The 23,464-nt window shown below is 40.4% G+C and overlaps 1 protein-coding gene across 5 annotated transcripts in view; it reads right to left on the reverse strand.

Moving 5' to 3' along the window:
- The window catches only part of SEMA6A (semaphorin 6A), a 116,628-nt gene that overhangs the window by 36,822 nt on the left and 56,342 nt on the right, over positions 1-23,464 (reverse strand). For 3 of the 5 annotated variants that reach the window (XM_082074651.1, XM_082074647.1, XM_082074648.1), the window contains exons 4-15: positions 19,509-19,569; positions 17,980-18,042; positions 17,026-17,127; positions 14,153-14,243; positions 11,103-11,222; positions 9,963-10,051; positions 8,833-9,050; positions 5,836-5,967; positions 2,905-3,060; positions 1,310-1,486; positions 444-584; positions 268-348 (exon numbers count right to left, since the gene is read on the reverse strand). In XM_082074651.1, coding sequence (XP_081930777.1) covers positions 268-348; positions 444-584; positions 1,310-1,486; positions 2,905-3,060; positions 5,836-5,967; positions 8,833-9,050; positions 9,963-10,051; positions 11,103-11,222; positions 14,153-14,243; positions 17,026-17,127; positions 17,980-18,042; positions 19,509-19,569 — 1,431 coding nt within the window. The remainder of the gene's footprint in view (positions 1-267; positions 349-443; positions 585-1,309; positions 1,487-2,904; positions 3,061-5,835; positions 5,968-8,832; positions 9,051-9,962; positions 10,052-11,102; positions 11,223-14,152; positions 14,244-17,025; positions 17,128-17,979; positions 18,043-19,508; positions 19,570-23,464) is intronic. The other 2 variants (XM_082074649.1, XM_082074650.1) reach the window with 2 other exon arrangements.

Here is a 23,464-nt window from a genome sequence, read left to right on the forward strand (position 1 = left end):
CCAGTTCCCTCCTTTCAACAACATGCAGACCTTAGTACAGCTCTTTCATTTTCTTCTTCCTCCTCTTTCAGCAGTTACCAATCAGCTGAGAGCTCACATCAAAAAAATTTGTGAGACATTTCAGAGGTGAATGCAAATAAGGTAGAAACAAACACTTCCCACATTTTTCCTTTCCTAAGAGCCCCGTGTTTCAAATAGCTTTGCCCAAGACCGCCTGGCGCCACTGCCAGAGCTTCATGGTCCATCCATGCCAGAGCTTTTACTCACTTGGAGCCAAGGACCAGCTGTGTGCATGCCCCGCTCTCCTTCATCCATCCGCAGTAGGGGTCTCTGGACGCTATGCAGGCCCTGGAGAACAAAGAGCACAAGGTAGCATTCATGGGACCTCCCACCTTCCCCACGCCTGGTGCCTGGGCTTCTGACAGCCACCAGAAAACACATACTTTTTGCACCTGCCGTGACGCTCGCAGCGTCCCAGGGGAACCTTAATGACACAAGTGGAGAAGGCGACATAAAGGGCGCTGCTGGGCTTGTCAAGCTGCATGCCCACTATCCGCTTGTCCTCCACGCCATCGTAGCTGCACCTGATTTGAAAAAAAAGTGAGATAAGGTTATAAACGAATTCTGCTAGGAAACCAGGTGAAAATGTAATGAGTCCTCAAACTGAAAAACAAAAATAAAACCCAAAAAACTACCACAGAAAAAAACCCCGAGGAAGGTAGAATTGAACAAGCCAAGGAAAAAGAACACACAATAGCAACTACAAACACTGATAGACATACAAATGAGTGCTGAAAATGCATGGGACATGGGAATAAGAAGTGGAGAAAGACAGCACACCAGACAAGCCTTCTGAGGACACTTCGCTTTTTGTGTTTGTTCTTCTCTGGCACTCAAAGTAGCTGAAATTTCTGTGTGATTATGGGCCACTTCAAAGCCCCCTTAGGCATATTTGAGGATGGCTGAAATGCAAGAAATTTCCCTTGAAGAGTGGCTTGCTTGTTGTTGAGTTATTTGGAGAGGAATCAGGTTTTTATAGGATTAGAAAACTAATCTTCCTTTGCAGAATTTCACTTTTAATTCTCCATCAACTGCTGCATAGGATGGGCTATTTTCTGCACATACTGAATAAAAACTATCTTACTGCAGTGTAGAGACTGATAAGCAGACATCCCCTCCCCAAACAATTTAAAATTACTCAAAAAACTTGGCTTCTCTAACCACTTCCTCTTCTGTGGGACAACCTGCTCTCTGGGAAATCAGAAGTTCAAAGTCACCCATACATGAGTACAAATAATCAGATACACACTTTTCAGGATTGTAAACGTTAATCTCCTCCAGGAAAAGGCTATCATTTAGGAAACCACTGTTTCCTGTCCGTGCCAAGAACTTCAGGATGATTCCCTTCTCTGATCCCAAGAAAACCACCGTGTAGTTCTGATATGGCCCAGCAGCAGAGTCCACGTCAATTTTGGTCAGGCGGTATCTAGAATAACAATACAGCATTTTGCATCAGTTGGCATTAGATTGTCATTCATTTTATCACTTTTTCCACTTCAGATAACTGCGTGGTAGCCTTCTAGCAACCACATAACATATTTAAGCACTTTTCCTAGCTGAATAACCCTTTAAGTCAACACAGACTGTAACAGTTTGGCTCCCCAAATGCTAGGGAATTTTCATGTGTTCGTCTCCATGTCCATATGTCCAATAGCTAGCAGAAGTGTTTGCAGAAAGCTGAAGGGGTGCAAAGAGTCTACTTAGGAATTATCCTTCCAATAAAAAACAAAGCACTAGCCTGATGACTTGTTCAGGCAGGGAAAGAAAATAGGACAGTGTAATTTTTGGCTGATTACAAGCTCTGTCACATTAAATGCAGCAATAATGGTAACTGATCCACATTTAACTTTTTTTTTGGCAGCAAAAGATGTGTGAGTGCAAATGTGAGACAATAAGCACCATTTTACCTCACTAAAAATAATCCCACAACTGCCACTAAGTGAGTTCAGTGCTGAGATTATACTGAATCTTTGGATGATACAATTCATCGACAACAAGTACTGGTGATTTTGTACCAGTTATCTGGTACTGGTGGTCAAAGGAAAGCACTCTGCAGGGTTTGCTGCTCTCATCTTTGGTTGGAGGTACAGAACCTGACATAAAAACCTGACAGAATACACATTACTAAAACTAAGTCAGATCATTCCAGGGTGTTCTGCCTGGCACAAAACTCTACCCCTACAGGGGACAAGAGGAAAATACAGGAAAAGTTAGTCACATTATTCTTTTCACAACCAGAGGGTAGATAAGCAGTATAGGGACCACAACAGAGAGTAGGAATGTATTTTTATAGGAGGTGGATGGTATATTTGAGGCCTGTGGATTTATCAGTCTTTGTCCAAATCTCTTCATTATTATTTTCCTCTTGTTGCCATAGAAAGGATACAGATTATGTGATTACTTCTGCCTGTACACTTCTGTAAACATTAAAACACACCAGTACGTATCCCAACAGACAACTTCATATCCTGTGAACATATCCTGGCAGGCATGTTTGTATCCTGTGTACATATCCCTGGGCTGTCCGCTAATCCTTGCCCAAAGTTTTCTACAGAGCTGTCTCAAACACTGATCCATGAGCCAACAGGCAGGTCAACCTTCCCCACACAGTGTTTCCTCCAAGACCCCATTTCAGCACAGCATGGTTGGAAAGCACTGAGGCTTTTTCCTGTCTTCAAAGCTGCTCAGGGAGCTCTGTGGCATCTGCTCAGTTCTGCCATCATTCCTAGCTGGATTCATGCCCAGCACACTGAGGATGTTTGCAGAGTTAGAGTATTCTGGGCAAGACTGTTAGCACAACTTGACAGCTACAATAAGGGCAAGAGTCCACTTGGAGGTACATACCTGACCATTGTTCTTAGGAACCAGGGTCTATTGACAATGGATGGCACAGCCTCATCCATCAGCGGATGTGTTTTGATGAAGTTCAGAGTATCATCAGGGAACTCGTTAGAGGTTACATATTTTTCTAACGATGTAGAACCAGCACAGCAACCAGGCCTAAATAAAACAAGAGGGTAAAAGCAAAACACTTACTTAATGCCTACTGCAAATCTCCTTTTGTAATGAGGCCCTCAGTGAAATCTAATGTGCATTACAAGGGTTTAAATGGACGACTGAAGAGTCTGGTGGACATGTTCAGCTCCTCAGGGGAAGCCTAAAATCCTGCTTGATCCTCCACTCAAAAGGACTTAACATGTCACCTAAAAGCACAGAGACATTTCTTCAGTAGGAGTGTGACACACAGAGTTTATAGTTGATCTGTTCATGTGGAAGCTAACCACTGCATGTGTGCATTTGGCTTGATGCTGCCCAGTGGTCCTTTCTGATCCATAACTTACCCAGCTGACTGCTCTTTCCTGGAATAAAAGTAGTCTCTAACACAGAGATAGGAGTTGATTCTTTTAGCATGTGCAAAAGAATGCTTTCAGTCCTGTGTGGTGGAATGTGGACTACTGGAGAAGACAACCTAGCAAGAATCCATGTAAAAATTGGTTTTATCCTCCTTTCAGTTTGGATGAGATGGTTTTATTATTGTAAGCGCTTTGAGGATTTTCACCGAAATGTTATCTAACCATTGTCAACAACTTAAATGCACATCTGCTCACCTTATTCCTAAAATCTACCCTGCTCCTAAGAGGTAACAACTTTCCTGCCTGAACAGGTCATCCCTACACAGGGAGTAGGAAAATGCTTTGCCTGCTATTAATATGTTGCTCCAACAAAAGGTCCATTTGATCCCATTTCCTAGAGCATTCTGATTCTTCAAGGCTTTGAATCACTGTGAGATGGGAAGATGAAAGACAGACCACCCACTCACAAATACAATGCAGTATCCAGTTTTCATCTGCCTTGATGTGAAGAGAGCCACTGACATCAACAGAGTAAGGCTTACTTGAATAAAATATAGCCCTAGTCCTAGTTCTATCATTATCTGTTGCTCACATTCAGATAAATATTCAAACCTCGGGTAAACTAAATGTTATAATATGTAGGAAGGTAGCACAGGACTGGAGGGGACTAGCTGGGTCAATGAGTCTGGTCCCATACAGCTGCACAATGAATATTACATGCAGAGACTGCGTGCTCTGCCTCTTTGAAACCTTGCAAAAGCACAAAGAATTCGCAATAGCAGGAGAGAAGAAGAAACCAAGGGCATCGCCCCTCTCCTAAGTCCTTGCAAGGGCACTGATTCAGGAGGTCACATTCCCAGGGAACTCCAGGGAGCAGCCTTCTGGCATTGTGGTACCTGGGGTTTCTGTATGTCTAATCTAGAGGCCTACTTCCTCCTAAATCCTAATCACATGATTGAATTAATCCTGTTTTAATCTTAAAACTGGTTTAATCAAGTAAACATAAAACTGAGTAAACCCTGCTGTGCACCTCAGCCAAAAAGGGAAGTGAGGCTGAGAAATGTTAAGATCAATAGGAGCACTAATGTTTCTGCCCCTCACTGAGATATCCAAACAAAAATGACCTTACTTCAAAGATGTCTTGTGCCTCTCACGCATTTCAACATGACGTATAAGTAATTATTATTTCTATTAAGCAGATTGACGGCCAAATGTTACATGAAACAGCATTCACCAATTTAGTTCATGTTATCTCCTACTGACTTGGACAGAGCAGTATTATCTTAACCATAACTGTTAGCCTGCTGTTGGCTCGTCCCAGAAACTCACAATGCAATTTTCTATCCTTCCTTCCTGCTGAATGAGAAGATCTATCTTTCTCCTTTCCCTCTTCCCTGCCAGTACTCTTTATCTGAGTAAGTTTCAAACAAATGACCTTGGAACCCTTGTGTAGCCTCGCACTACCAAGGCAAGCCATCATGTCAACAAGTTGTTGAAATACTGCAAAAAGGAAAATAAAATCCAGCAACGGTGCTAGTGGGTGCCTTTCTAAGGCTTAGACCAAAGATAGACACAAAATTTTCCACATTTTCCAGGCACCTCCAGACTCTCGAGTGACAACCTCGGAATAAAGACAGCACAGGAATAGTATACTCGGCAACTGTAAAAGATGATGGGCCAACTTTTGATCTAGGTAGAAGCTTGGTTGCCACCACAGAGCTTCAGAGGTGTTTTTCTTTTGATGTTATGCAAGATATCACACACAACATAAAACACACCTTAAAGTGGAAGAACTTGACTGAGATAAATGAGTTTGCTTTATCTACATTCATATCATACTCTCAGAGCAAAAATGCCACTGGTGTAAATGAGTTAACAAGTGGCTGACAACAGCAACTTGTGCAGAACAGGTGCTTGTAGGAAGTACGGAGAGGGTAATAGAGGAGCTACGTGCGAACAGGAGGGAAGTGGAAGCAGGGAAAACAACTCATAGGGGAAATGAGGTAAAATGAATCTCCACTTTGATGGAATGCTGTTTTTTTCTCCCCATGATGAATCCTCTGTGGCACGTAAGTTGCATGTTAACTGCAGAACAGCAAACTGCAAAACTGGTGCAGGCTTTATAGCGAGATATATCTATTACCAAACTAATTTGCAACAGGTGTGTAACCCACACCACTCTTACCTGATTGAATATTTTGACTGAGTAAATCTGATGCCGGCCTGATTTATGTTACACAAATCTCATTTAAGTGGATAAATTCTCACTTGCATACCTTAGATCCAAATGCAACTCAATGACTATCTTACTGTTACAACACTTATCTTCAATTGTATCTGCACCTTACAAGGCTGTTCAAATTGTCAAAAACCTCCATCCTTTGTGCAGGAAAAGAACAATATCACTGTACATGAAACCTACCTGGGCTTGGGCACTCGTTCATCAGGAACTGGTGTCCAAGTGGAATCTGGAGACTTTTGTTCTTTGAATCTCCCAGTAAATACATTGGCAATGTCAAGCATGTCATAGGCACAGACTGCAGAGCCAGGGATGCTGCAAAATGACATTTCCCAGAAATTGTTACTCATTCTGCAGTTATGCATAAAATCTTGTGTGGAAAACATGCTGTATAGAAGTCTTCCTGTCACAGGCTACTCAATCCTGAACTCTGTAACCTCTGAGTATTGACAGCAAAAGCCAGCACCATGGAAAAGCCTGAAATATACCAATCAGCAGAGAGTTCCTGCAAGCACAGTTTGTTTCAAAGCTTCCACAGAAAGAAGTAATTGCAATAATCTTGAAGAAGGGAAAGAATCTGAGAAACGCTGTGTACCACTGGCGATGTATGATGCATAATAGCCAGTCTCATTTATCACCCATTATTTGAAAATTTAAGTTCTTGTAAGTCACAACATCTCTCAGGGTTAATTCTCACAGTCCCTGTCATGCCTCAAAAATACACTGCAGACAGTTCAGAAGTTGATGCTGATCAAACTGGGAGCATGCTGCAACATGCCATTGACCTGGCATTTACACATTATTACTCCAACCTCCCACAGCCTGATCTCCCCAAATTTTTTCCAAATGGAAATGAGTTAACTATGCCTAGGAATTTGCTTAACTAAATGAGGTATAAAACACTTATAGAAGCAAATTCGATTTTATCTTTAGATCATAGAGTTGTACATTACAATTTTTTGACTACTTGCATGTAACTGCATGTTAACATTGTCTAAACATAATTATATCCCTACCTACATACTTTCTGAAAGGCTTAGGGGTTTCCCATGGTCAATCACTTGGAAGCATGATTTGTTCATTTATCCACCTTTAATTTTTTTACACATGAACTACTGTTTTCATGTCTGACTTTCATGGCTTGATTTTATCAGGTAAATAGCACAAGCTCAGCTGGCTGACACTTTCAATTCTGCTTGTTGTTAGTAGGTTATTATACACCAAAGAAATAACATATAAACCATAATACTTTAACAGAGAATAAAACTAAACACTTGAAGGCCTATAAACTGATGGGAAAATAACTGTTTGAATATTAAAAGGGGTCAAAATGCTTTTTACTGGAGGAAACAATAAGTAGAGAGACAGTATTAGTCTTACTTTGATCTCCACAGATTGTGTTTTTATATGGAAGGAAACTTCAAAGCTCTATATTAACATGATACTACACAGCGAGAGTCTCAAATGGAGACAGCCACATGTCGATGTAAGAATTGGTCGAGGGTCTATCTGGGACCTCATCCCAAAAGACCTCAAGAACCAAGCCAGCTAGATTTTGCACTTTGCTGAATTAAGCCCTAAAGAAAAAACATCCCTACAATCCTGAGGTGTGCTATACAGAACTAAATGTGCTGAGGAATGTGCGCAACACGTAAATCCACAGGGATGGAGGGATCGCTGCAGTGAGAACACTGCAACATCTTTCACTCTTGAGGCTGGTAATTTGCGGGTCTGCACTGTGATAACGTCATACAGAGGGAGTACTGTGGGACACAGCCAAGCCATCTCCCAGCCATGGGACTACAACCCATGACGAACTCCCACCCTGGGCAACCTCAGGTTAGAATGCAGAATCTCTTCCAGCCCACTCTAGGGGGAAGCTTCGATCCAGAGATCAAAGGTGTTTGTTGCAGCTTTTCCTCAACGCAGGAGGAATGAAAGGGAAGTGTCTGTGTCGGAGGTAGCTCTGTTAATGAGGTGTCTCCAAGCCTATGTGCCTTCCTGTCATATTCAATGTCTGGCAAAAAAAATGGGACCTATAAAATAGTACCTTGATTTTAACACCAAGTACTTAGATTTTAAAACGCAGGGTTTAAGGAAGAGTATTATTCATGACACAACACAGGCAATAGTGACAAAGCAGGAGGACAATCTCAATTTTGAGATTATCTCAAGATACAACCTATTTTCTGTTTCTGACTCTGTTTGTTTACTTGTTTTTATTATGTCAATTTGCATAAAAATAGACCATCCTAATTTAAGCCTGTATTCCCTATTGGTGGCATAATTATTCCACTGCAGTTCCTAACATTTTGATGTCAAAAGCAGCAATCATGCATTAGAGGCCTGGGCTTACTCTCATTTGAAGTCAGTTCTGTGCATGACCTCAGTGAGGTCGGGCTTTGACAAGAGGTGGTGAGCGTACAGAAAAAAACAGATGAATTTCAGCAATAAAGTTCCCTTTTCAGATCAAACGTTACTCTGTGAAAGAGCAATATATTTTTTAATTATTAATAGAATGCTACTATTTTTTTAACTTCTCTGGGAGACCTCAATAATTAGATACAGATACTCTCCTAACAAGTTCTGGAGAAGCATGTTAAAACCTGTAATGGTTATAAATTCTTTGCAGATGAACCGACGCTTTTGTAAAACCATGAGAACAATGAAATACAGGTGTTCTGAGGAGCCTCCTCCCCAGCCAGCAGAATGGTGTAGGATATTGTCTCTCCCAGGAGAAACGCAAGAGTCAGTAGGGATGCATGAAATAGAAGGAAGGAGCACTAACATGGTTCTAGGGGGTTTAGGTGTAAACAAGACAGATCAAGTCCCTTCTCTGTGAGGGAAAAAAAAATTCTCTTTGGAGTAACATTCTGAAAGTTACATGCTGCAAAATGTCTTGGTGGCTGGTCTGAACTATCCCCACGTAAAGAAAAGTGCAGCCAGGGAACATATCCAGGTAGTAAATGGCAGAAACCTGCTCTAAATTACCAGATATAAAATGCAGTAAGCAATACCAGGGTAGCTTAAAATGAAGCACAAACTATCAGTAAGTGCATGGTACATAATGATTACATTGTATGAACAATCACTTCTTGTACCTTCATAAAGCAAAAAGAAACTGCAGTGAAAAGCAAAACACTAAGGAAGGAGAAGGTAAAAGGTTATTGTGCCAATTACCTGTTATATGGAGTGGAGAAGGTTGCTAAAACAACATCCCGGCCGTTGAAATGGATAACATCTGTAACTGCCTGCAGTATGTTAAAGTAGAAGTGTGAATCGCCAGGAACTGAGCAGTTCAAACGAGCCTTGAGAAAGGAAGTCCACTGTTTTTCCAGCACTCTCTGAGATCCTCCCATGTCATTTTTGCAAACCTGAGCCACCCTTGGGAAAACCACCTGGAAGCAGTAGGGCGAAAATAATGGAGAAAATGAAATGTTTGTTTAAACTAAAAGACTTTGTTGAAACTCTGCTTTTCAAACATTTGGAATAACACAGCAAGGTGCTTAATTTAATCCCATGTTTCCATAATCTGTGACAAATAAGAAATAGAGAAAAACTCAGCTTTGGAACAGTGTGTTGTAAAAGATAAGACTGTGGCATTTATTATACAGCCATAAATCCTTCAGGATATCTGTTCTCAACCCATATAAAACTCATTTCCATACAGACTGCTTAGCTTTCTATTTCCCCAAACAAAAGCACATTTTATATTCACAATCCTTGCAACCCACGCTGCTTACTCTGATTCTTGTGTTCTCAGCACTTAAAAACTATGCAAATCTTGCTGGGCTTTTATTCTCACCCTCCACCTTTGTGACCTTGGTCAGCTTTTCTGAGTGCTTAGTCAGAAAGCTATTGTGAAATTAGCAAAAATGCAGAAAGTGTTTAATTATTCTTTGCAGAATGGCAGAGCACAGAATTCCTGCTGCTGTTTAATCAGCACTCCAATTCAGATTTCTGAAAGAAAAATATTTCCCTGCTTCGGAATCCATTTTTAACAATTACCTACTATGCTGAATTAACCACATTTGCCCTGTGCTTTTTACGATTTGATAAGAGAGATTCCAGCATTTACATTTACCATCACTGTAAGAAACCACTCTGTTTCCTTTCAAGAGAGTGCAATGATTCACTCCAACCAACCTTTTGGCTTGAGCAATAGGAATCTTCTCAAAATGATGACCTTGTCATCATGATTTATGGTTCTCATTTCAAGGTCACTTCTAACAGCATCGGTCCAAGAATAGCATATGTTTTCCTCCTCCTGAATCTGACAAAGTCATTCAAAGCGATGTTTTTGCCCTTACCTTTCCCATGCTGTTGTACTCTACTGCTATTTCCCGGAAGAAGAAGTAAATGTAATTGCCATAGTCCACTGCCTGGACAAAGTATGGTTCTAGAAAAAAGCCCAAGACATCCTGTTTAGGCAGCATGTACAGCATACAGCATGCAAATGGACATCGAATACATTCAGGCTAAACATCCAAAGGTGAAATGCCTGCATGAGGCAAACTTGCTCAGTTTTCACAACTGGCAACATCACCACTGCAGAAGAAACACCATCATGGGGCAGGACAGCTGAGGTAAGTCTGTGCAGCCTCACTGCAAAGTAAAATGTCTGCTACTAACATATCTGCCCATGTGGTGTATGAGGAAAGGTAAAGAGGCAATATAAGGGTATGCCTGAGGCATCTAAGCAGTGCTCTTTATGGCAGGCAGGCTGTGTGTGGAGGGAGTAACAAACCATGTAACTCGTTCTGCCCACATGTGTCTGCAGCAGCAAGCGAAGTGGGACAGCTAAAGTTGACACCTGGCAAAACATTTCTCCATGCAGAAAAAGACTTCAAACTATGGCTTTGCTCCCTGTTAAAATCACTCCAAATGCTAACTATTCATAACGCCTACGTGAAGCTAAACAGCACTTTTCTTAACAATGAGGGCATTTAGAGCATAGAAATTGCCTAATTCAATGGCAGCTGTACAGCCCCCAAGAACTGTAAAAGAACGGCTTTGTGAAATATTCCCATAATTTTATTTTCATTGATGAATCTTAATGTTACAGGACAAACCCTCTATACTTCATGAAGCCCTGACTGTTGCCTAACACAGTGTGGGGCAGGAATATTTTCAAACACAGCCCAAGCACACAGAGCCATGCAAGTTCCAACCTTTACATCCAACAGCTGTAAACTGATGGATTTCAGCTGGGAAAGCTTGCTGGAATATATATCCTGATCTACCATGCTCACAGTTTCTGTTAGGTGCTGTAACAGGGGGGTCAGGAGAACAGGGAAGGAGATAAACAGATCAGTGCAAGTAAGAGATGTAATTTAGCTCCTTCTTTCTTCTAGAAAGCGTTGGTGAAATGAAATGACAGAGAGGTCTCTCAGGAATCCAAGACTCTCATCAGCGATGTCGCTTTTTCTTGGTTTTGTTTGTTTATCTACCTTTCAACCACTTTGAGTCATGTTTAACTGTCCGCAGAGTTGGGCTGTCTCCAAGGCTCCGGTATATAACTGCATCTATTGCAAGGAAGTCGGTCACTGTGGCAGAATACAGCTTTCCCTCTGGGGAGCAAGGAAAGAAGAAACAAGAGGGGAGGAGCATTAGAAAGAATGCAATTGCTTTCTCTCATCAGTCGAATGAGATGGGGCAAACAAAATCATCACAATCTCCTTAGGAACACTGAAGGAAAAAAATCCAGCTAGGTAAACGGGGTTGAGCACTGAACATGCAAGTCATTGGTTTTCAAAAAGATAATTTCAAAGGAATGCTGTGGGAAAAGAGACCTTATGGAGTAATTCTTTTCCAGTTTAGGTAAGTCAAACTGAGCTACCCTATCCAGTTTCCCTGCACGTGCCTCTGGTTCAATGCTCATCAATTCTGCCTACATATGTGAGCAAAATAAATATGGGAAGTTGCAATAGAACTGTTAGTTTTAATTGGGGGGGGGGGCAAACCAGACAGGTCTTAGGGACTGTAAGCTGACACTTATGCAAATTTCTCCCTTTGAGAGCTCTTCTCTGCTGCCAAATATCACTAACAAAAAAATAAAATAGCATGCAGGGAGCCCAGGCAAAACAGGGATTGAAAGAGAGGGCAGAGGAGGTTTGCCTATCTGTGTTTCTTTTCTAAAACGCGTTTTAGGCATTTCCTGCCTGAATTATGCATTCCTCTCTCTTAAAGACCTGGAGGACAAGTGATAAGAAAGTGTTTACAAAGTGGCACCCCAAGGACAAGCAAAAGATGCAAAACTACCAGGAGGTAAAAGCATGAGCTCCAACAACATTTTAAAATTATATTTGTTGTCTAATCTGTTTGCAGGTCATGGCAACTGTACAGGGCTGTTTTTGTGTGTGAACCAGATCTTGGAACATGATATCTGGTGGGAGCATAAGCAGCATGGCAGGAGGACAGCAACTTGTGTCTCTGTTGTGTCTACATAAAAATCAGAATGGCCTACATCTCCTTTGATGGAGATTATGTTGAAGGCACCAGTGCTGAGGACACACCTGGGACAAAGCAGAGAGGCTTCTGTTGGTCAAGCTCTCCTCATTGCACTTACAGACAACATTTAATTTCAGCTCAAAATGTAAAAATAAGACTGTTTGTTATTAGCAGGACTGTACTTTTTGTTCCAAGCCCCACAATTCCCATCATTATTTGTCTATTTAAAAATGGGCTTTTTCTTAGGAAAACCAGAAAAAACAATTATGAAAAAAAGCAGATACTACAACCAATTTTAAAATAGAATAAAAAGATGAATTGCTTAGATAGGGATATCTGAACTCACGTTAATACAATCACACATTTATTTTCTTTCCTGCCAAGTTCCTGAATACTATGTGATCAATTACAATTTGCACATATCAGCTGGAATAGCTACAGGCTGAAAGAAGAGCCATATTCATGTAAGCGCACCCAACAGACTCAGATGAGCTGGATTAGTGCCCTAAACTGCTGTGAAACTGCTTTTTCACTGCACTCTGAAAAGTTATCATGAGTATCAATATGTATGTCAGATCAAACCGTGATTTTTCTGAAGCTAGCAGAGTTACAGGATCTATCCTACAATAATTTGTTTGAACAGTATTAAATTTATTCTGAATCATCATGAAAGAGTAAAATAATTTCTATAAATATTCTTTTTATTTTCAAATAATACAATGACTTCTACAGTGACAGAGTGGGAGTCTTACCAAATTTCAATTGTATGCAAGGCAGATGCTTACATTAAGTTTGTCATAAACATCTTCTTGGCCGGTATAGTGAGAAAGGCCCTTCTGAAAGACGATTCAGACTGCCCTAAGGATAGGGGATCTGAGACACAGGGGATAAATCTTTCTCTAAAGGTGTCTCTCTGTTTTCATGGCTTATGAATTACCTGTTGCAATCAGAGAGTTTCTACTCTATGTGCTTTTGACTATTATCAGGAAATTACATACTACCACCATGATCATCACCATTATTTTTGAAATAAAATGACTAATTTATTTATACTATAGAGAGTGAAAAAACAAAACAAAACAAACCTGCAACCTGCTACAAAATCTCTCCTTTTACAGCAGATGATGCCACCTCAAACACAGTAGCCCTTTGGCCACAGACTCAGTTGAGAGTGGCTCAAATACATGCACACTCCTGAATTTTCAGAGGAATGGCTGAAGTATTTCCATGTGAGCACCCAGGCTCAGCTTTCTAGCATCACATCTGCTGAAGAGGACTGACATTATCATAGGTGACTTCTATATTATCTTTACCACTTATTTTACAGCCAAATCTAAAAGAAAAGATCAGCAGGGTTCACACTAAGAGAAGTTCAATAAAGAAACAATTTAATCAGGGATTCACAAAGAGAGGTACAAAAATACCTTTTCACAATCAACAAATTAACCTGATTAATAAGCACTCGCTTTCAAAAATTATTGTAGTAGAAATCAGAGTTAACCATATTCTGCTGCATAGACTTCTCTCTTTTGTCTACAACAGCTGGTAACACCACACTGAGATGTTTTCTGCTTAAAAGAAAATCACCTTCCCTCTCCTTCTAGATCTAGAAAAGGGTACATCACAGCATGTTCCCTAACTTCCTTTTATTATGAAGGTTAACTTAAGCTTAGAGTTGTTAAAAAGAACATCATGCCCACTCCTCATAAAAGTTCACACAAGCCTTGACTTTCCTTGACTTTCACAGAAGCCAGATGCAGCCAGGAATTGTGCCTCATGCTGGTCTGGCACTATATTGTCATGAACCCAGGGAACAGCGAAATACCGAACCAGGAAACTGAGTCTTCAGGCAATATTTATGGCAGTGAAGTTAATTCCAGAGAAGGGAAAGCTTCTGTCCTAGTGATTTCCTTATGCCCCCTATTTTTAGTCAGTATTCACTTCCTTTGCCACCTTCTAGATTTTGCCATTCTGGACTCAAGAGACACAGTGTTATGGCAAGGCTGGGCTGCAAGACAGAAAGTAAAAAGTTTTATCTCCATCATTTTACCTGCAAACAATGCAATGTTGGCATGCTTCGCATCATAGGGGCACCTGGCCATTCCACTGAATTCATCTCCCAGGAACTCCAGGGTATCCATCTGAAAGGCACAGAAACAAAACTTCTTACCCAGGATGAGGCATAGGACAGTGTTTCTTTTCTGGGCAGGGAGGAAGGTCCTTTCTCTAACTGTGCTCCTGACTATGAATGAAGCGCCTGACAAAAATCACCGTGTTAAATACAACCAGTCTGAAAAAAGTGTGCCCAGTAAGTCAGGCATTCTTTTTGAGCTAATCAGTCTTACCCCGGCACATTTTACAAAAGTCTTCAGTCTATATTTTATCAGTACACAAGCTTACTGTTGAACTGTAGCAGGCTATGTGGTCTGTAGTTTTGGCAAGGATTCAAAATTTATCCTCAACACTGATCCAACAGAAGCGCTCTTATACAGAGAAAAGACTGCAAGCCACAGCAGTCAGAAGAAACAACACTGGGATAATTATCTGTGTGTGCATTTTTCTCCCCGAAGTCCGGAGATCCTTCTGCTCTAGTCTCAACAGTGGTGCTCTCTTCCTTGATTTACATACTCAGAAGGATGCTCTCCAAGTCTTACTGTATCAGTTGAGTCTGTGTCATGGAGAAATCCTTTTACCATCAGGCAAGAATTAATCCATGCAGGAACTGTAAAATCTGAGGCTTAAGTGTAACTCCTGGGAAATAAATTCACCCTGGGCACTGACAATGATACGAATATACAGATCAACTTTACGCTAAGTTCAAGACGGTTTAGTGAGCTGCAGGGGAAAGGTAAAGATCTCACCTCTTTAAGATTCTTACACTATGGTATTTTGGGAATAAGATTCTTTCTAGCATATTCAGGTAACTTCAGCAGCTCATACTGTATAAATCAAATACAGTACAGATTCACAGAGCATGAAAAATAACCCACCTGGCACCATTAACTACTCCAATCAACTTTTAGCTCATATGTTACAGCACCCAAGTCCTCCAGTGGATGATTTGTCATCATTTGTTTTCTGTCATGTATCCTTCCTGTCAAAATCCACTCTGAAGGGAATTAGTTGTGTTCACTCAAGGACTGAAATGCATTTGACATGACAGTGAGAGCAAAGGAGTTACAGTCCTGAGCAACTTTCCCGGTGCCGAGCCTCACACCCCAGGCTTGTCCACACTTCCATCTGCAGGGTTGGAGGGACAGCCCTGTTTTCTGTTTGGCACATCTTTCGTGCTGTACCAATACAATACAGAAATACATGGAGGAAAAGCCAGGGCAGGTGTTGGAAAGACCTTCTGCTGACCCCCAGAGGTGTCATAGTCAGCCCCTCTGCTCAGTAACAGGTGAGGCAGCTGCAGAGGCACCACAGGGAATGAAACACCTGCAGTAAGGATAAGAGGGCCATTTATATCCCTCACATCAGGATGCCAAGGAAATCTATATTTGTATTAAAATACCACTTTCTAGAAAGGGGACTGCTTGAGATTTGTTAGCCACATTAATGGTATTGAGAGCTAAAAAATGATTAACCGTGGTGGAAGGCTAAATACAGCACTGAGACCAAGAAGCTTCATTGCATACTAGGAGCAGGATGCAAGGAAAGGAAGAAAAGAAGAAATGGCTGTTAACAAAACAGCTACTTGTACCACACAGTTACCATGATGCAGGCTTGTATTTTTATTCAAATTTGATTCTTCCTCCACAGACTGAAAGAAAAGATTATGCTGAGCTTCTCTCCTGTATTTCCTAGATTATAGCCATCACAGTGGCTAAACAAGGTAAAGCAGCATTGCAGAAAAAGCAGGGAATAGCAGCAGTCACAATGAATACCACTAAGGAAGTAGTTTTCCTAGCTGTTAATGTCTTTACTCTTTTTTTTTGCAATAACACTGAACCCACTTAAATGAATCAGAATTGTGCTGTGACTTTATCAGAAGCAGCATTAATGAAGCTGAATGTCCCTTTTCCTGAAGAAGGATGAGAAATGTCCTGTGGGCCACAGCAGTGCCTCAAAAAGCCGAGTCCGGATACCAAGGTCCTAAGTGAATTCATTTCAAAGCTACTCCAGGGACATCCACTGTTGGGGGTTACATCAGATTATACTGATGCAAGCCTGAGAAAATGGAAAACATTTTAATAAATGGATCCTGTTAAAATGAAGATGATGGGGACACAGTAAGTCAAAGGAAGAAATTGGGGTCAAAGAATTAATGTTGAGCATCCATGGACCAGAACAGATCTCTACAGTGCTCTAGATAATGTTTTGGCTTTGCAGATCCCCAGCTAGTGAGGAATACATTACCCTCCTGCTGTACCTTTCCCTGTGGAGATCTGCTGTCAGTCACTTTTAAAGCATACAACACTGTAGGATATCCACAGCTTCTGTATCTGCCAGATCCCCAACACTAATTTTCCCAGGTTTTGCTGTGGCAAGCCCTCAAGTGGCTTGAGAACTGGCTTTGGGATCTAGAACAGTACAACAGAGACACTGAAAATGTGCTGCCCCACAGGTAAAACTCAGCAGCAGTCTACGACTTGATGTTGGTGTCAGTGACAAGCTGAGTAACTTTCTGAGGAGTTACTACCTTCCCAAGCAGTGATCTGAAGGACTCCACACCTATGGAGGGCAATGCAAAGTGGCAATAAACTCTGATGTGCAGGAGTTGCAAAGAAGTAGGTAATCAATCTGAGCAATCCTCAGAAATTCAATCAACATTGAACTCTGTAGCATTGCAACAAGTCAGGATAAATGCTAGAGTTAAATGATGCTCTGTTGAATGACAAACTCATGCAATTGCCAGCACAGTCACAATAAATCCAACTGAAAGATAAGGCATAAATGAAATCCCATAGACAGATGACATACCTTGTAGTTCCTGCAAGAAGGGTTGAATGCATTTGTTCCACAGATAAACAATGTATCCTCATTTCTTTTTAGGAGAACCTTAATAAAATTATGACATTCATCCTGAAGAAAAATAATAAAAAGTACTTCAGCTACTGCATTTTGGGTGTCTGGTTTTATTTTTATGCCATGATTATTCATTGTCAGGTCTAAAATGAAATTGGCTGGTAGCCACTGTGATATTCTGGGCTTTATTTCAACTATGTTTAACTGACAATAAGCAAGACACGATTTATATTCTAGTCATTTAAAAGTGGTTACAAAGAACTGAAGATATCTTATTCATATTATAGCTCAGATATTGCTATTGTTCACACAGGTGAATTTTGTTTGAATATTATTGTTTCTCTCAAGAGTGAAAAACGTGACCTTCTCATCTATGTTGCTGTAAGACAGTAGCCTCACCAATGCAATGTATTGGCATAAAGCATCTGTAACTAGAAGGGGAAGCAGGTGTAAAGAATCAAAGAGCCTGCATCTAATTCTGATAGCGTTTGTGCTATTTATAGGTTACTGTAGGGTAAAATTGGTGTGAGGAACAGTCCTTCTACAACTGCACCCATTCATGCTTTCTCATGCGTTATGCAAACTTCTCTGTAAATTTCTGCAGGGGGATGGACAGCAGCACTTAGCTTTTGAGACAATGGTAAGCAAAATCAGTACACTAAGCACTATGTCCAAAATCCCCATTGCTTTAAGTATTTCAGGATATTGCTGTGGCTCCTGTCATCATGTTTTATCACATTAAAAGTAAACTATTTGTGCAAATTAAAGGCTTCAGTAAGTTGATAGAAAAAGCAATTACTGGCAAGAAGTGAATGGCATGATCCATTCCACATCACAGACAGCAGCCCAAGATAATAGTGAAGCAACTAAACTAAAGTGGCAGATGCAGAAGAGAAGAAAATTGCATACCTTATGTTTTCCCTTCATTCTGCATGTGTCTACATCAGCTTGTCTAGATTTCCATGTCAATTTCTGCAAGGATCAAGAAAGAAATCAATTAGACTCCAGAGGCTGTTGAATTTGATTTCAGAAGTCCCTTAGGGAAGAGTAGCTGTTGAACATATATTTATTGAAAGCTTTCTTCACCCTTTCTCCATGATTAATTCACCACAACAATGAAAGATCAGTGATGTGGAGCATTCACTTAATTCTGTGTTTCCATCTATTCCTTAAACTAGAAACCTATCCCATTTTTTAAAGCCTGAACCAAAAGAATTCAGCAATAGGCAAATTTTCAAAAATATGTGGACTTTTCTTAGAAGTACTAGATGCTCTCTTCTTTTAATTTGATATTGCTCTGCAAATCAGAATAAACATTTATGGACTATAAACCCTAACTGGTTTCTAAATCAAATTTTAGATTAGCAAATAAATAAAATTCAGGTAATTCTTATCACTTCAAGCCAGCTAACAGGTTCAGAGAGTCCACCACTTATCAAGATGCTGCTGATTTTATCTGCTAATACTCTTCCTCCAGAACACTTAGAGGTCCTAGCGTGGACTTTTTTGCGGTGAGTTTTGGGAGTGGTCAAATGTGGGTAGGCTGATTAATTAAAACAAAACTTTATTTAAAAACACCTGACCCAAGACTGTAAGACCTTAGACATTATAGCCATGACAGTCCTGACAGTGTTGCCCGTCAGTAACACGGGCATTCATGAAGGGCCCCAAGCTGAAACTGTAACCACAAATGTTTATTTCCATTACAAGCTGGTGCCATCACTTTTTGACAAGTAATTGGTCATAAGCTCATCTTCAGCATCATTGATAGTTATAATGAAACACTCTCCACTCCTACAGTGGAATTCACCAGTGCCCAAACTCATATGATACTCTGCTGGACCAAGGCTCTGTTTGGCACATATTACACAATGTGTACGCAATGCAAAGGAGCTAAAAGGAGATTATTTCTAGTATGTTTATGTTAATATACAATATGGTAATGCAGACAAAACTCTTCATAGTTTGAATGTAACTTCCCATGGAGATAATGTGAATACATCTACAAAGTGCTGTTATAATAAGATTTTATTTAGTGAGTACTTGCATGACTGAATAAAATCTGTGTGCATGAAAATATGCAAATAGCACTTGCTTTTTATGATGAAAGTTTCACAGTATACTTAATTGGGATAGTATAGCTGTTACAGAAACTGCTGAATATAAATGAATAGATGTTTGACAGATGTTCCATCAGGGACCTCACTGTATTTCAGTACGGATTGCTTATCAGCCCAGCTAAACCACTTACCAGAAATTTACAGAGGACATGATTGCTATTCTAGCTTTCCCCAAATATGATTAGCAATGCCATCCTACTTGCTTATTACAGTTTTTATAGCAGTGCTGGCAAGTTATTTGAAACAACGTCATCTTCCTATTTATTAGAAGCTTGTTCTAGTGTCCTTGGTTTCTGGATGATGATAAAAGCTACTTACTTTGTTAAAATAAATTTCTTCTGTATGTGATGTGTCCATATCAACAGTATAAATATGGTCCCTGTAAACAAAAGCAAATGAATGCAAAGTCAAATAGAGTAGTCAGACAGTTCTTTTTCTATGAAGAGAGCTATCTATCACAACATAATCCATAATCCATCAAAAAAATATCACAGGTCTTACCAGGGAACATTACTGACAGTATTGCTTGCTTCTCCCAGAAAAGCACTTTCATATATAAACTGTCTTCCTTCCCATAAAGAACAAAAGAAAAATGCTACAAAACTTCAAAGCAAAATTCTTTCCCAGAAGTAATTATTTGAACAAATGAAATTTTGGAAAGGAGATGAGCCTCATATAATTTCTGCTCTATAGGTCCTAAGGCAGATTGCATGATCTAATATGCAGATGTTTTTATGTATCCTGAAATCAACTACAATAGCTTAGGCAACCTTTGACAGATTCCTGGGCTGGCAGTCACTGTCCCACATACAGCCATTCAGGGTTAAAAAGAGGTTAATGCTTTTTTTTTTTTTTTTTGTCTTTTAATTACGCATCTAACCTCAGCTATGATAATTTCATTGAGAGTATGGTAGGCAAAAGGCTGACAGCCACAAAACTATTCCTAGAAGGCATTATTTTCTTCACACACTGGTGGCCAAACAAAACTGTACAACACTCCTCTAAAACAAAGTTCACATTTCTTGGTTGCATTTGATTTCCTGTTTTCCTGAGAAGCTGTCCCCTCTCTATTGTTAGCTGCCAGTCCCTCCTTGAAAAGACGAAATAGGCTCAGCTACTCAGGTAAAGACATATATTTAAACATTCTCATCTCTATAAGCTGAGAACAATGACATCTCTGTATGGAACTTAAAATCTGGAAAATCCCACCAAACCACAGTTTAGTAACCACCACACATATTGGGACTGACCGTCTCATTTTTTCTTGAAATAACATTGGATTTTCTCAAAATGCGAGAAGCTGTGCATTTGGAGCATGATCCACAGCACTGGAGGGGTCTACTGATAGCAGGATTCCATTTTAGAAATCACTACTCTCAAGGTTAGCTTCATTTTACTGCATTTTGAGGAAATCGTTCTAGTCTTTTAAATAAAGCGAACACAAAACACTGCTATAAGAGGAATAAGCAACACTTCTCTCACATGGAGAAAAAAGGCAGCATTGTTGAGGGGAACTGGCTTTTAAAAATCTACTTCTGATATGGTGCTTGAGGCTGTTTGCTTTGTAAGATGCCAAACTGTGGGGTTGTGGGTTTTCTTCTCCTTCAGACTCTGTAAAACTGAAGCTGCCATTTACTTCCAAGATCGGTTTAATGCTTCAGTTTATTATTCGCCTGACTTTACTGGCGGAGCAGTGGTCAGGGTTGGAGCTGGACTAAAATTACCTATTAGCATGATATCAGCTTCATATATTACTGCATGGTTCCCCTTTTATGTACATCACTCTGTGCTCCTGTCACTCCTACTATATAAAAGTGAGAACAAAATCTCTTGAATTGCAAATTAAGTGCAGTTGGTGCTCTAAAAACCTTCTTCCAGCACTGCTCTTGATTTTAATAATCAGTCTTGTTTTCCAGTGGTTATGATTTTTTCTTTTTAAACAAGACAATTAGAACATACAGTGGTGGTATTCAGAATGAGGTCTGAGTCATTTAGTTCCACTCTCAATGAAACAGCTTCCAGGGGACTTACTTTCCTGGTTCAAGAAACAGCTCAAAGAGAACTCAGATGCTAAGTTACGGAATCGTCAGAAAGAGGGTGAGTATCAGGCAAATTACATATTTTCCCATGCCATACGTGAAACGTAGTGCTGACAAAGTCAGCAGAGAGCGAAAGAGCTGTCAGATTCAGGGGAGGGCTCTCTAACCACAGACAATGCGGGATTGTCCTTGCCCTCCTTTTCCCACTGCTGCCCAACTCCTACTACCTACTAGCTGTGGTATGTGTACAGCTCACAGCTCCCTGCTAATTAAGTTATTCTAACACAAATTGACTTAATCCTAGAGCTTCCGTTTTTCCCACCTCCAGTCAGCAGAAGCGGGTTTTGTTGCCATGGCGTAATCTTGTGGAGGAAGGGAATTTAAATAATGCCACCGGCTGTGCCTGACCCTTGGCCGCTTGGTGCATCGTCTGGAAATGTGTAACTGCAAATGAGGAGGGAGCCGTCCAGAGGCTTTGTGGGCTCAAAAAAACGTTTTGCACATACACATGAGGGGTGACAGATACTGCAAACAAAAGCTGCCACCCCAGAAGACAATGGGAGGAGGAGAGATGGCAAACTTGGAAAAGGGTGTGTGTGCGCTGGTGTGGGTGAGCGTGAGAGAGACAGTGAAAGAGTACCCTTCCCACGAGAAAAAAGAAAATAGAGCTGGTCCTTTCCAGACTGCAAGCCAGATATTCAGACAGCACGGCTTCATGGGTTTTGGCTGAATTACTCTAATTCATACTGGCTGGATATCTCTGCCTGAAAATACGAAATAAAGCCCTCCTGAAGCAATACGAAATTTCATGTGGTAATAGCTAATACAGGAGCCACATAATCTCTGTGACAAAACAAGCAACTGAAAGACAGAAATTTTATTCTACGCCAAGTTGGTTAGTAATAACGTGTTAGCGGTTCTCAAATCTGAGTTAGTTGTCTTCTGCAGAGGGAAGCTGTCTGCAAAGCAAAAGCTGGATTTCCTAAAACAAGCAAACAAACAAAAAAAGCCAAACCAAACAACCCCCAAATAGAAACTCTCAACATTTAATCATTTGACTGCTTTTCAGGTAACTGGTACAAACATAAACTTAGCATCACTGTATTTCAGTGTCTAAAAACACCAGCATGAAAGCAACATCTGATATGATAGCTAAGGGATTTATGTAAGCTACAGTTTTCAATGAATCTTGTAACAAAATTCTTTGAGAAACACCTTTGATTGTGTACACAGCTGCTTCAGTCTCTAGATTTACTACTACCTCTAAAGGTGATGCAGTATTGCAGTTATAAATTTTCATTCACACTAGTTACTAAAGGATGACTCATTTTCTAAAGTTTATTACTTAAAGATAGAAAAAGACCTTTGAATTTTAACTGTGTCACACAGGCTTCTCAGCCCAGCAGGGATTTTATTCAGTAACACGTGGAGGGGGCAAAGAATATGTCAAAAGAGTTTTTGAGTTAACATCGGAAAAGAGTGTAAGAAGATCTTTTGGGCTTGCGTAAGTACACAGCAGACCAGGTCTTTATTCTTTTTTGTAGGTCACTAGCCTCTAACAGTATATAAGCACTCTTATTGTAGTAAATGGTTTTATACAAATATATAGCCATATAATACATAAGAATGCATATTCACATACCAATACACATACTATCCTCCAAATATTAGCATTCTTTATATAATTTGTGCACACCATGGTTTCATTTTCCAAAAGGTTTATCTGGGTTTTCCTGCTGTAATACCAGTTGCTTGGGCCCTGTGACAGTCTAATTGCGTCAGTCTCAGTCTGGGAACAAGCTATGAATACAGCAAAGCAAAATACACAAAGCGGATTTACCACCTTCTCACTGCAAATGATTTTCTAATTTAAAGGAAAACAAATAAGGAAAGCAAAGGGAACTCAGCCATGAAAAGGAGGAAATCCTGCCACCACCTCTCAAACCCCTTCAGCCTGCTCCCCCACCCCGCTAATTATTACACTAAATGCAGTAAAAACAGTAAGCCCTAAGCTCAGGCAAAGCATAGGGAGGCCCTGCTGTGCGGATGCCCACTCCTGGAGCCCTACAGATCAATGCCACTGCCGCTCCCATGGAAGGATGCACGCTCTTTGCCTGGACTTGATGCAAGGGCTTGGCATTAGGCTTAAAAGTGGCCTGTAATGAAGATGGGGACAGACTTGTTACCAGGGCCTGTTGCGATAAGAAAAGGGCTGATGGTTTTAAACTAAAGGAG

Source organism: Streptopelia decaocto, assembly GCF_964273445.1.
Source record: "Streptopelia decaocto genome assembly, chromosome: Z".
Classification (NCBI taxonomy): Eukaryota; Metazoa; Chordata; class Aves; order Columbiformes; family Columbidae; genus Streptopelia; species Streptopelia decaocto.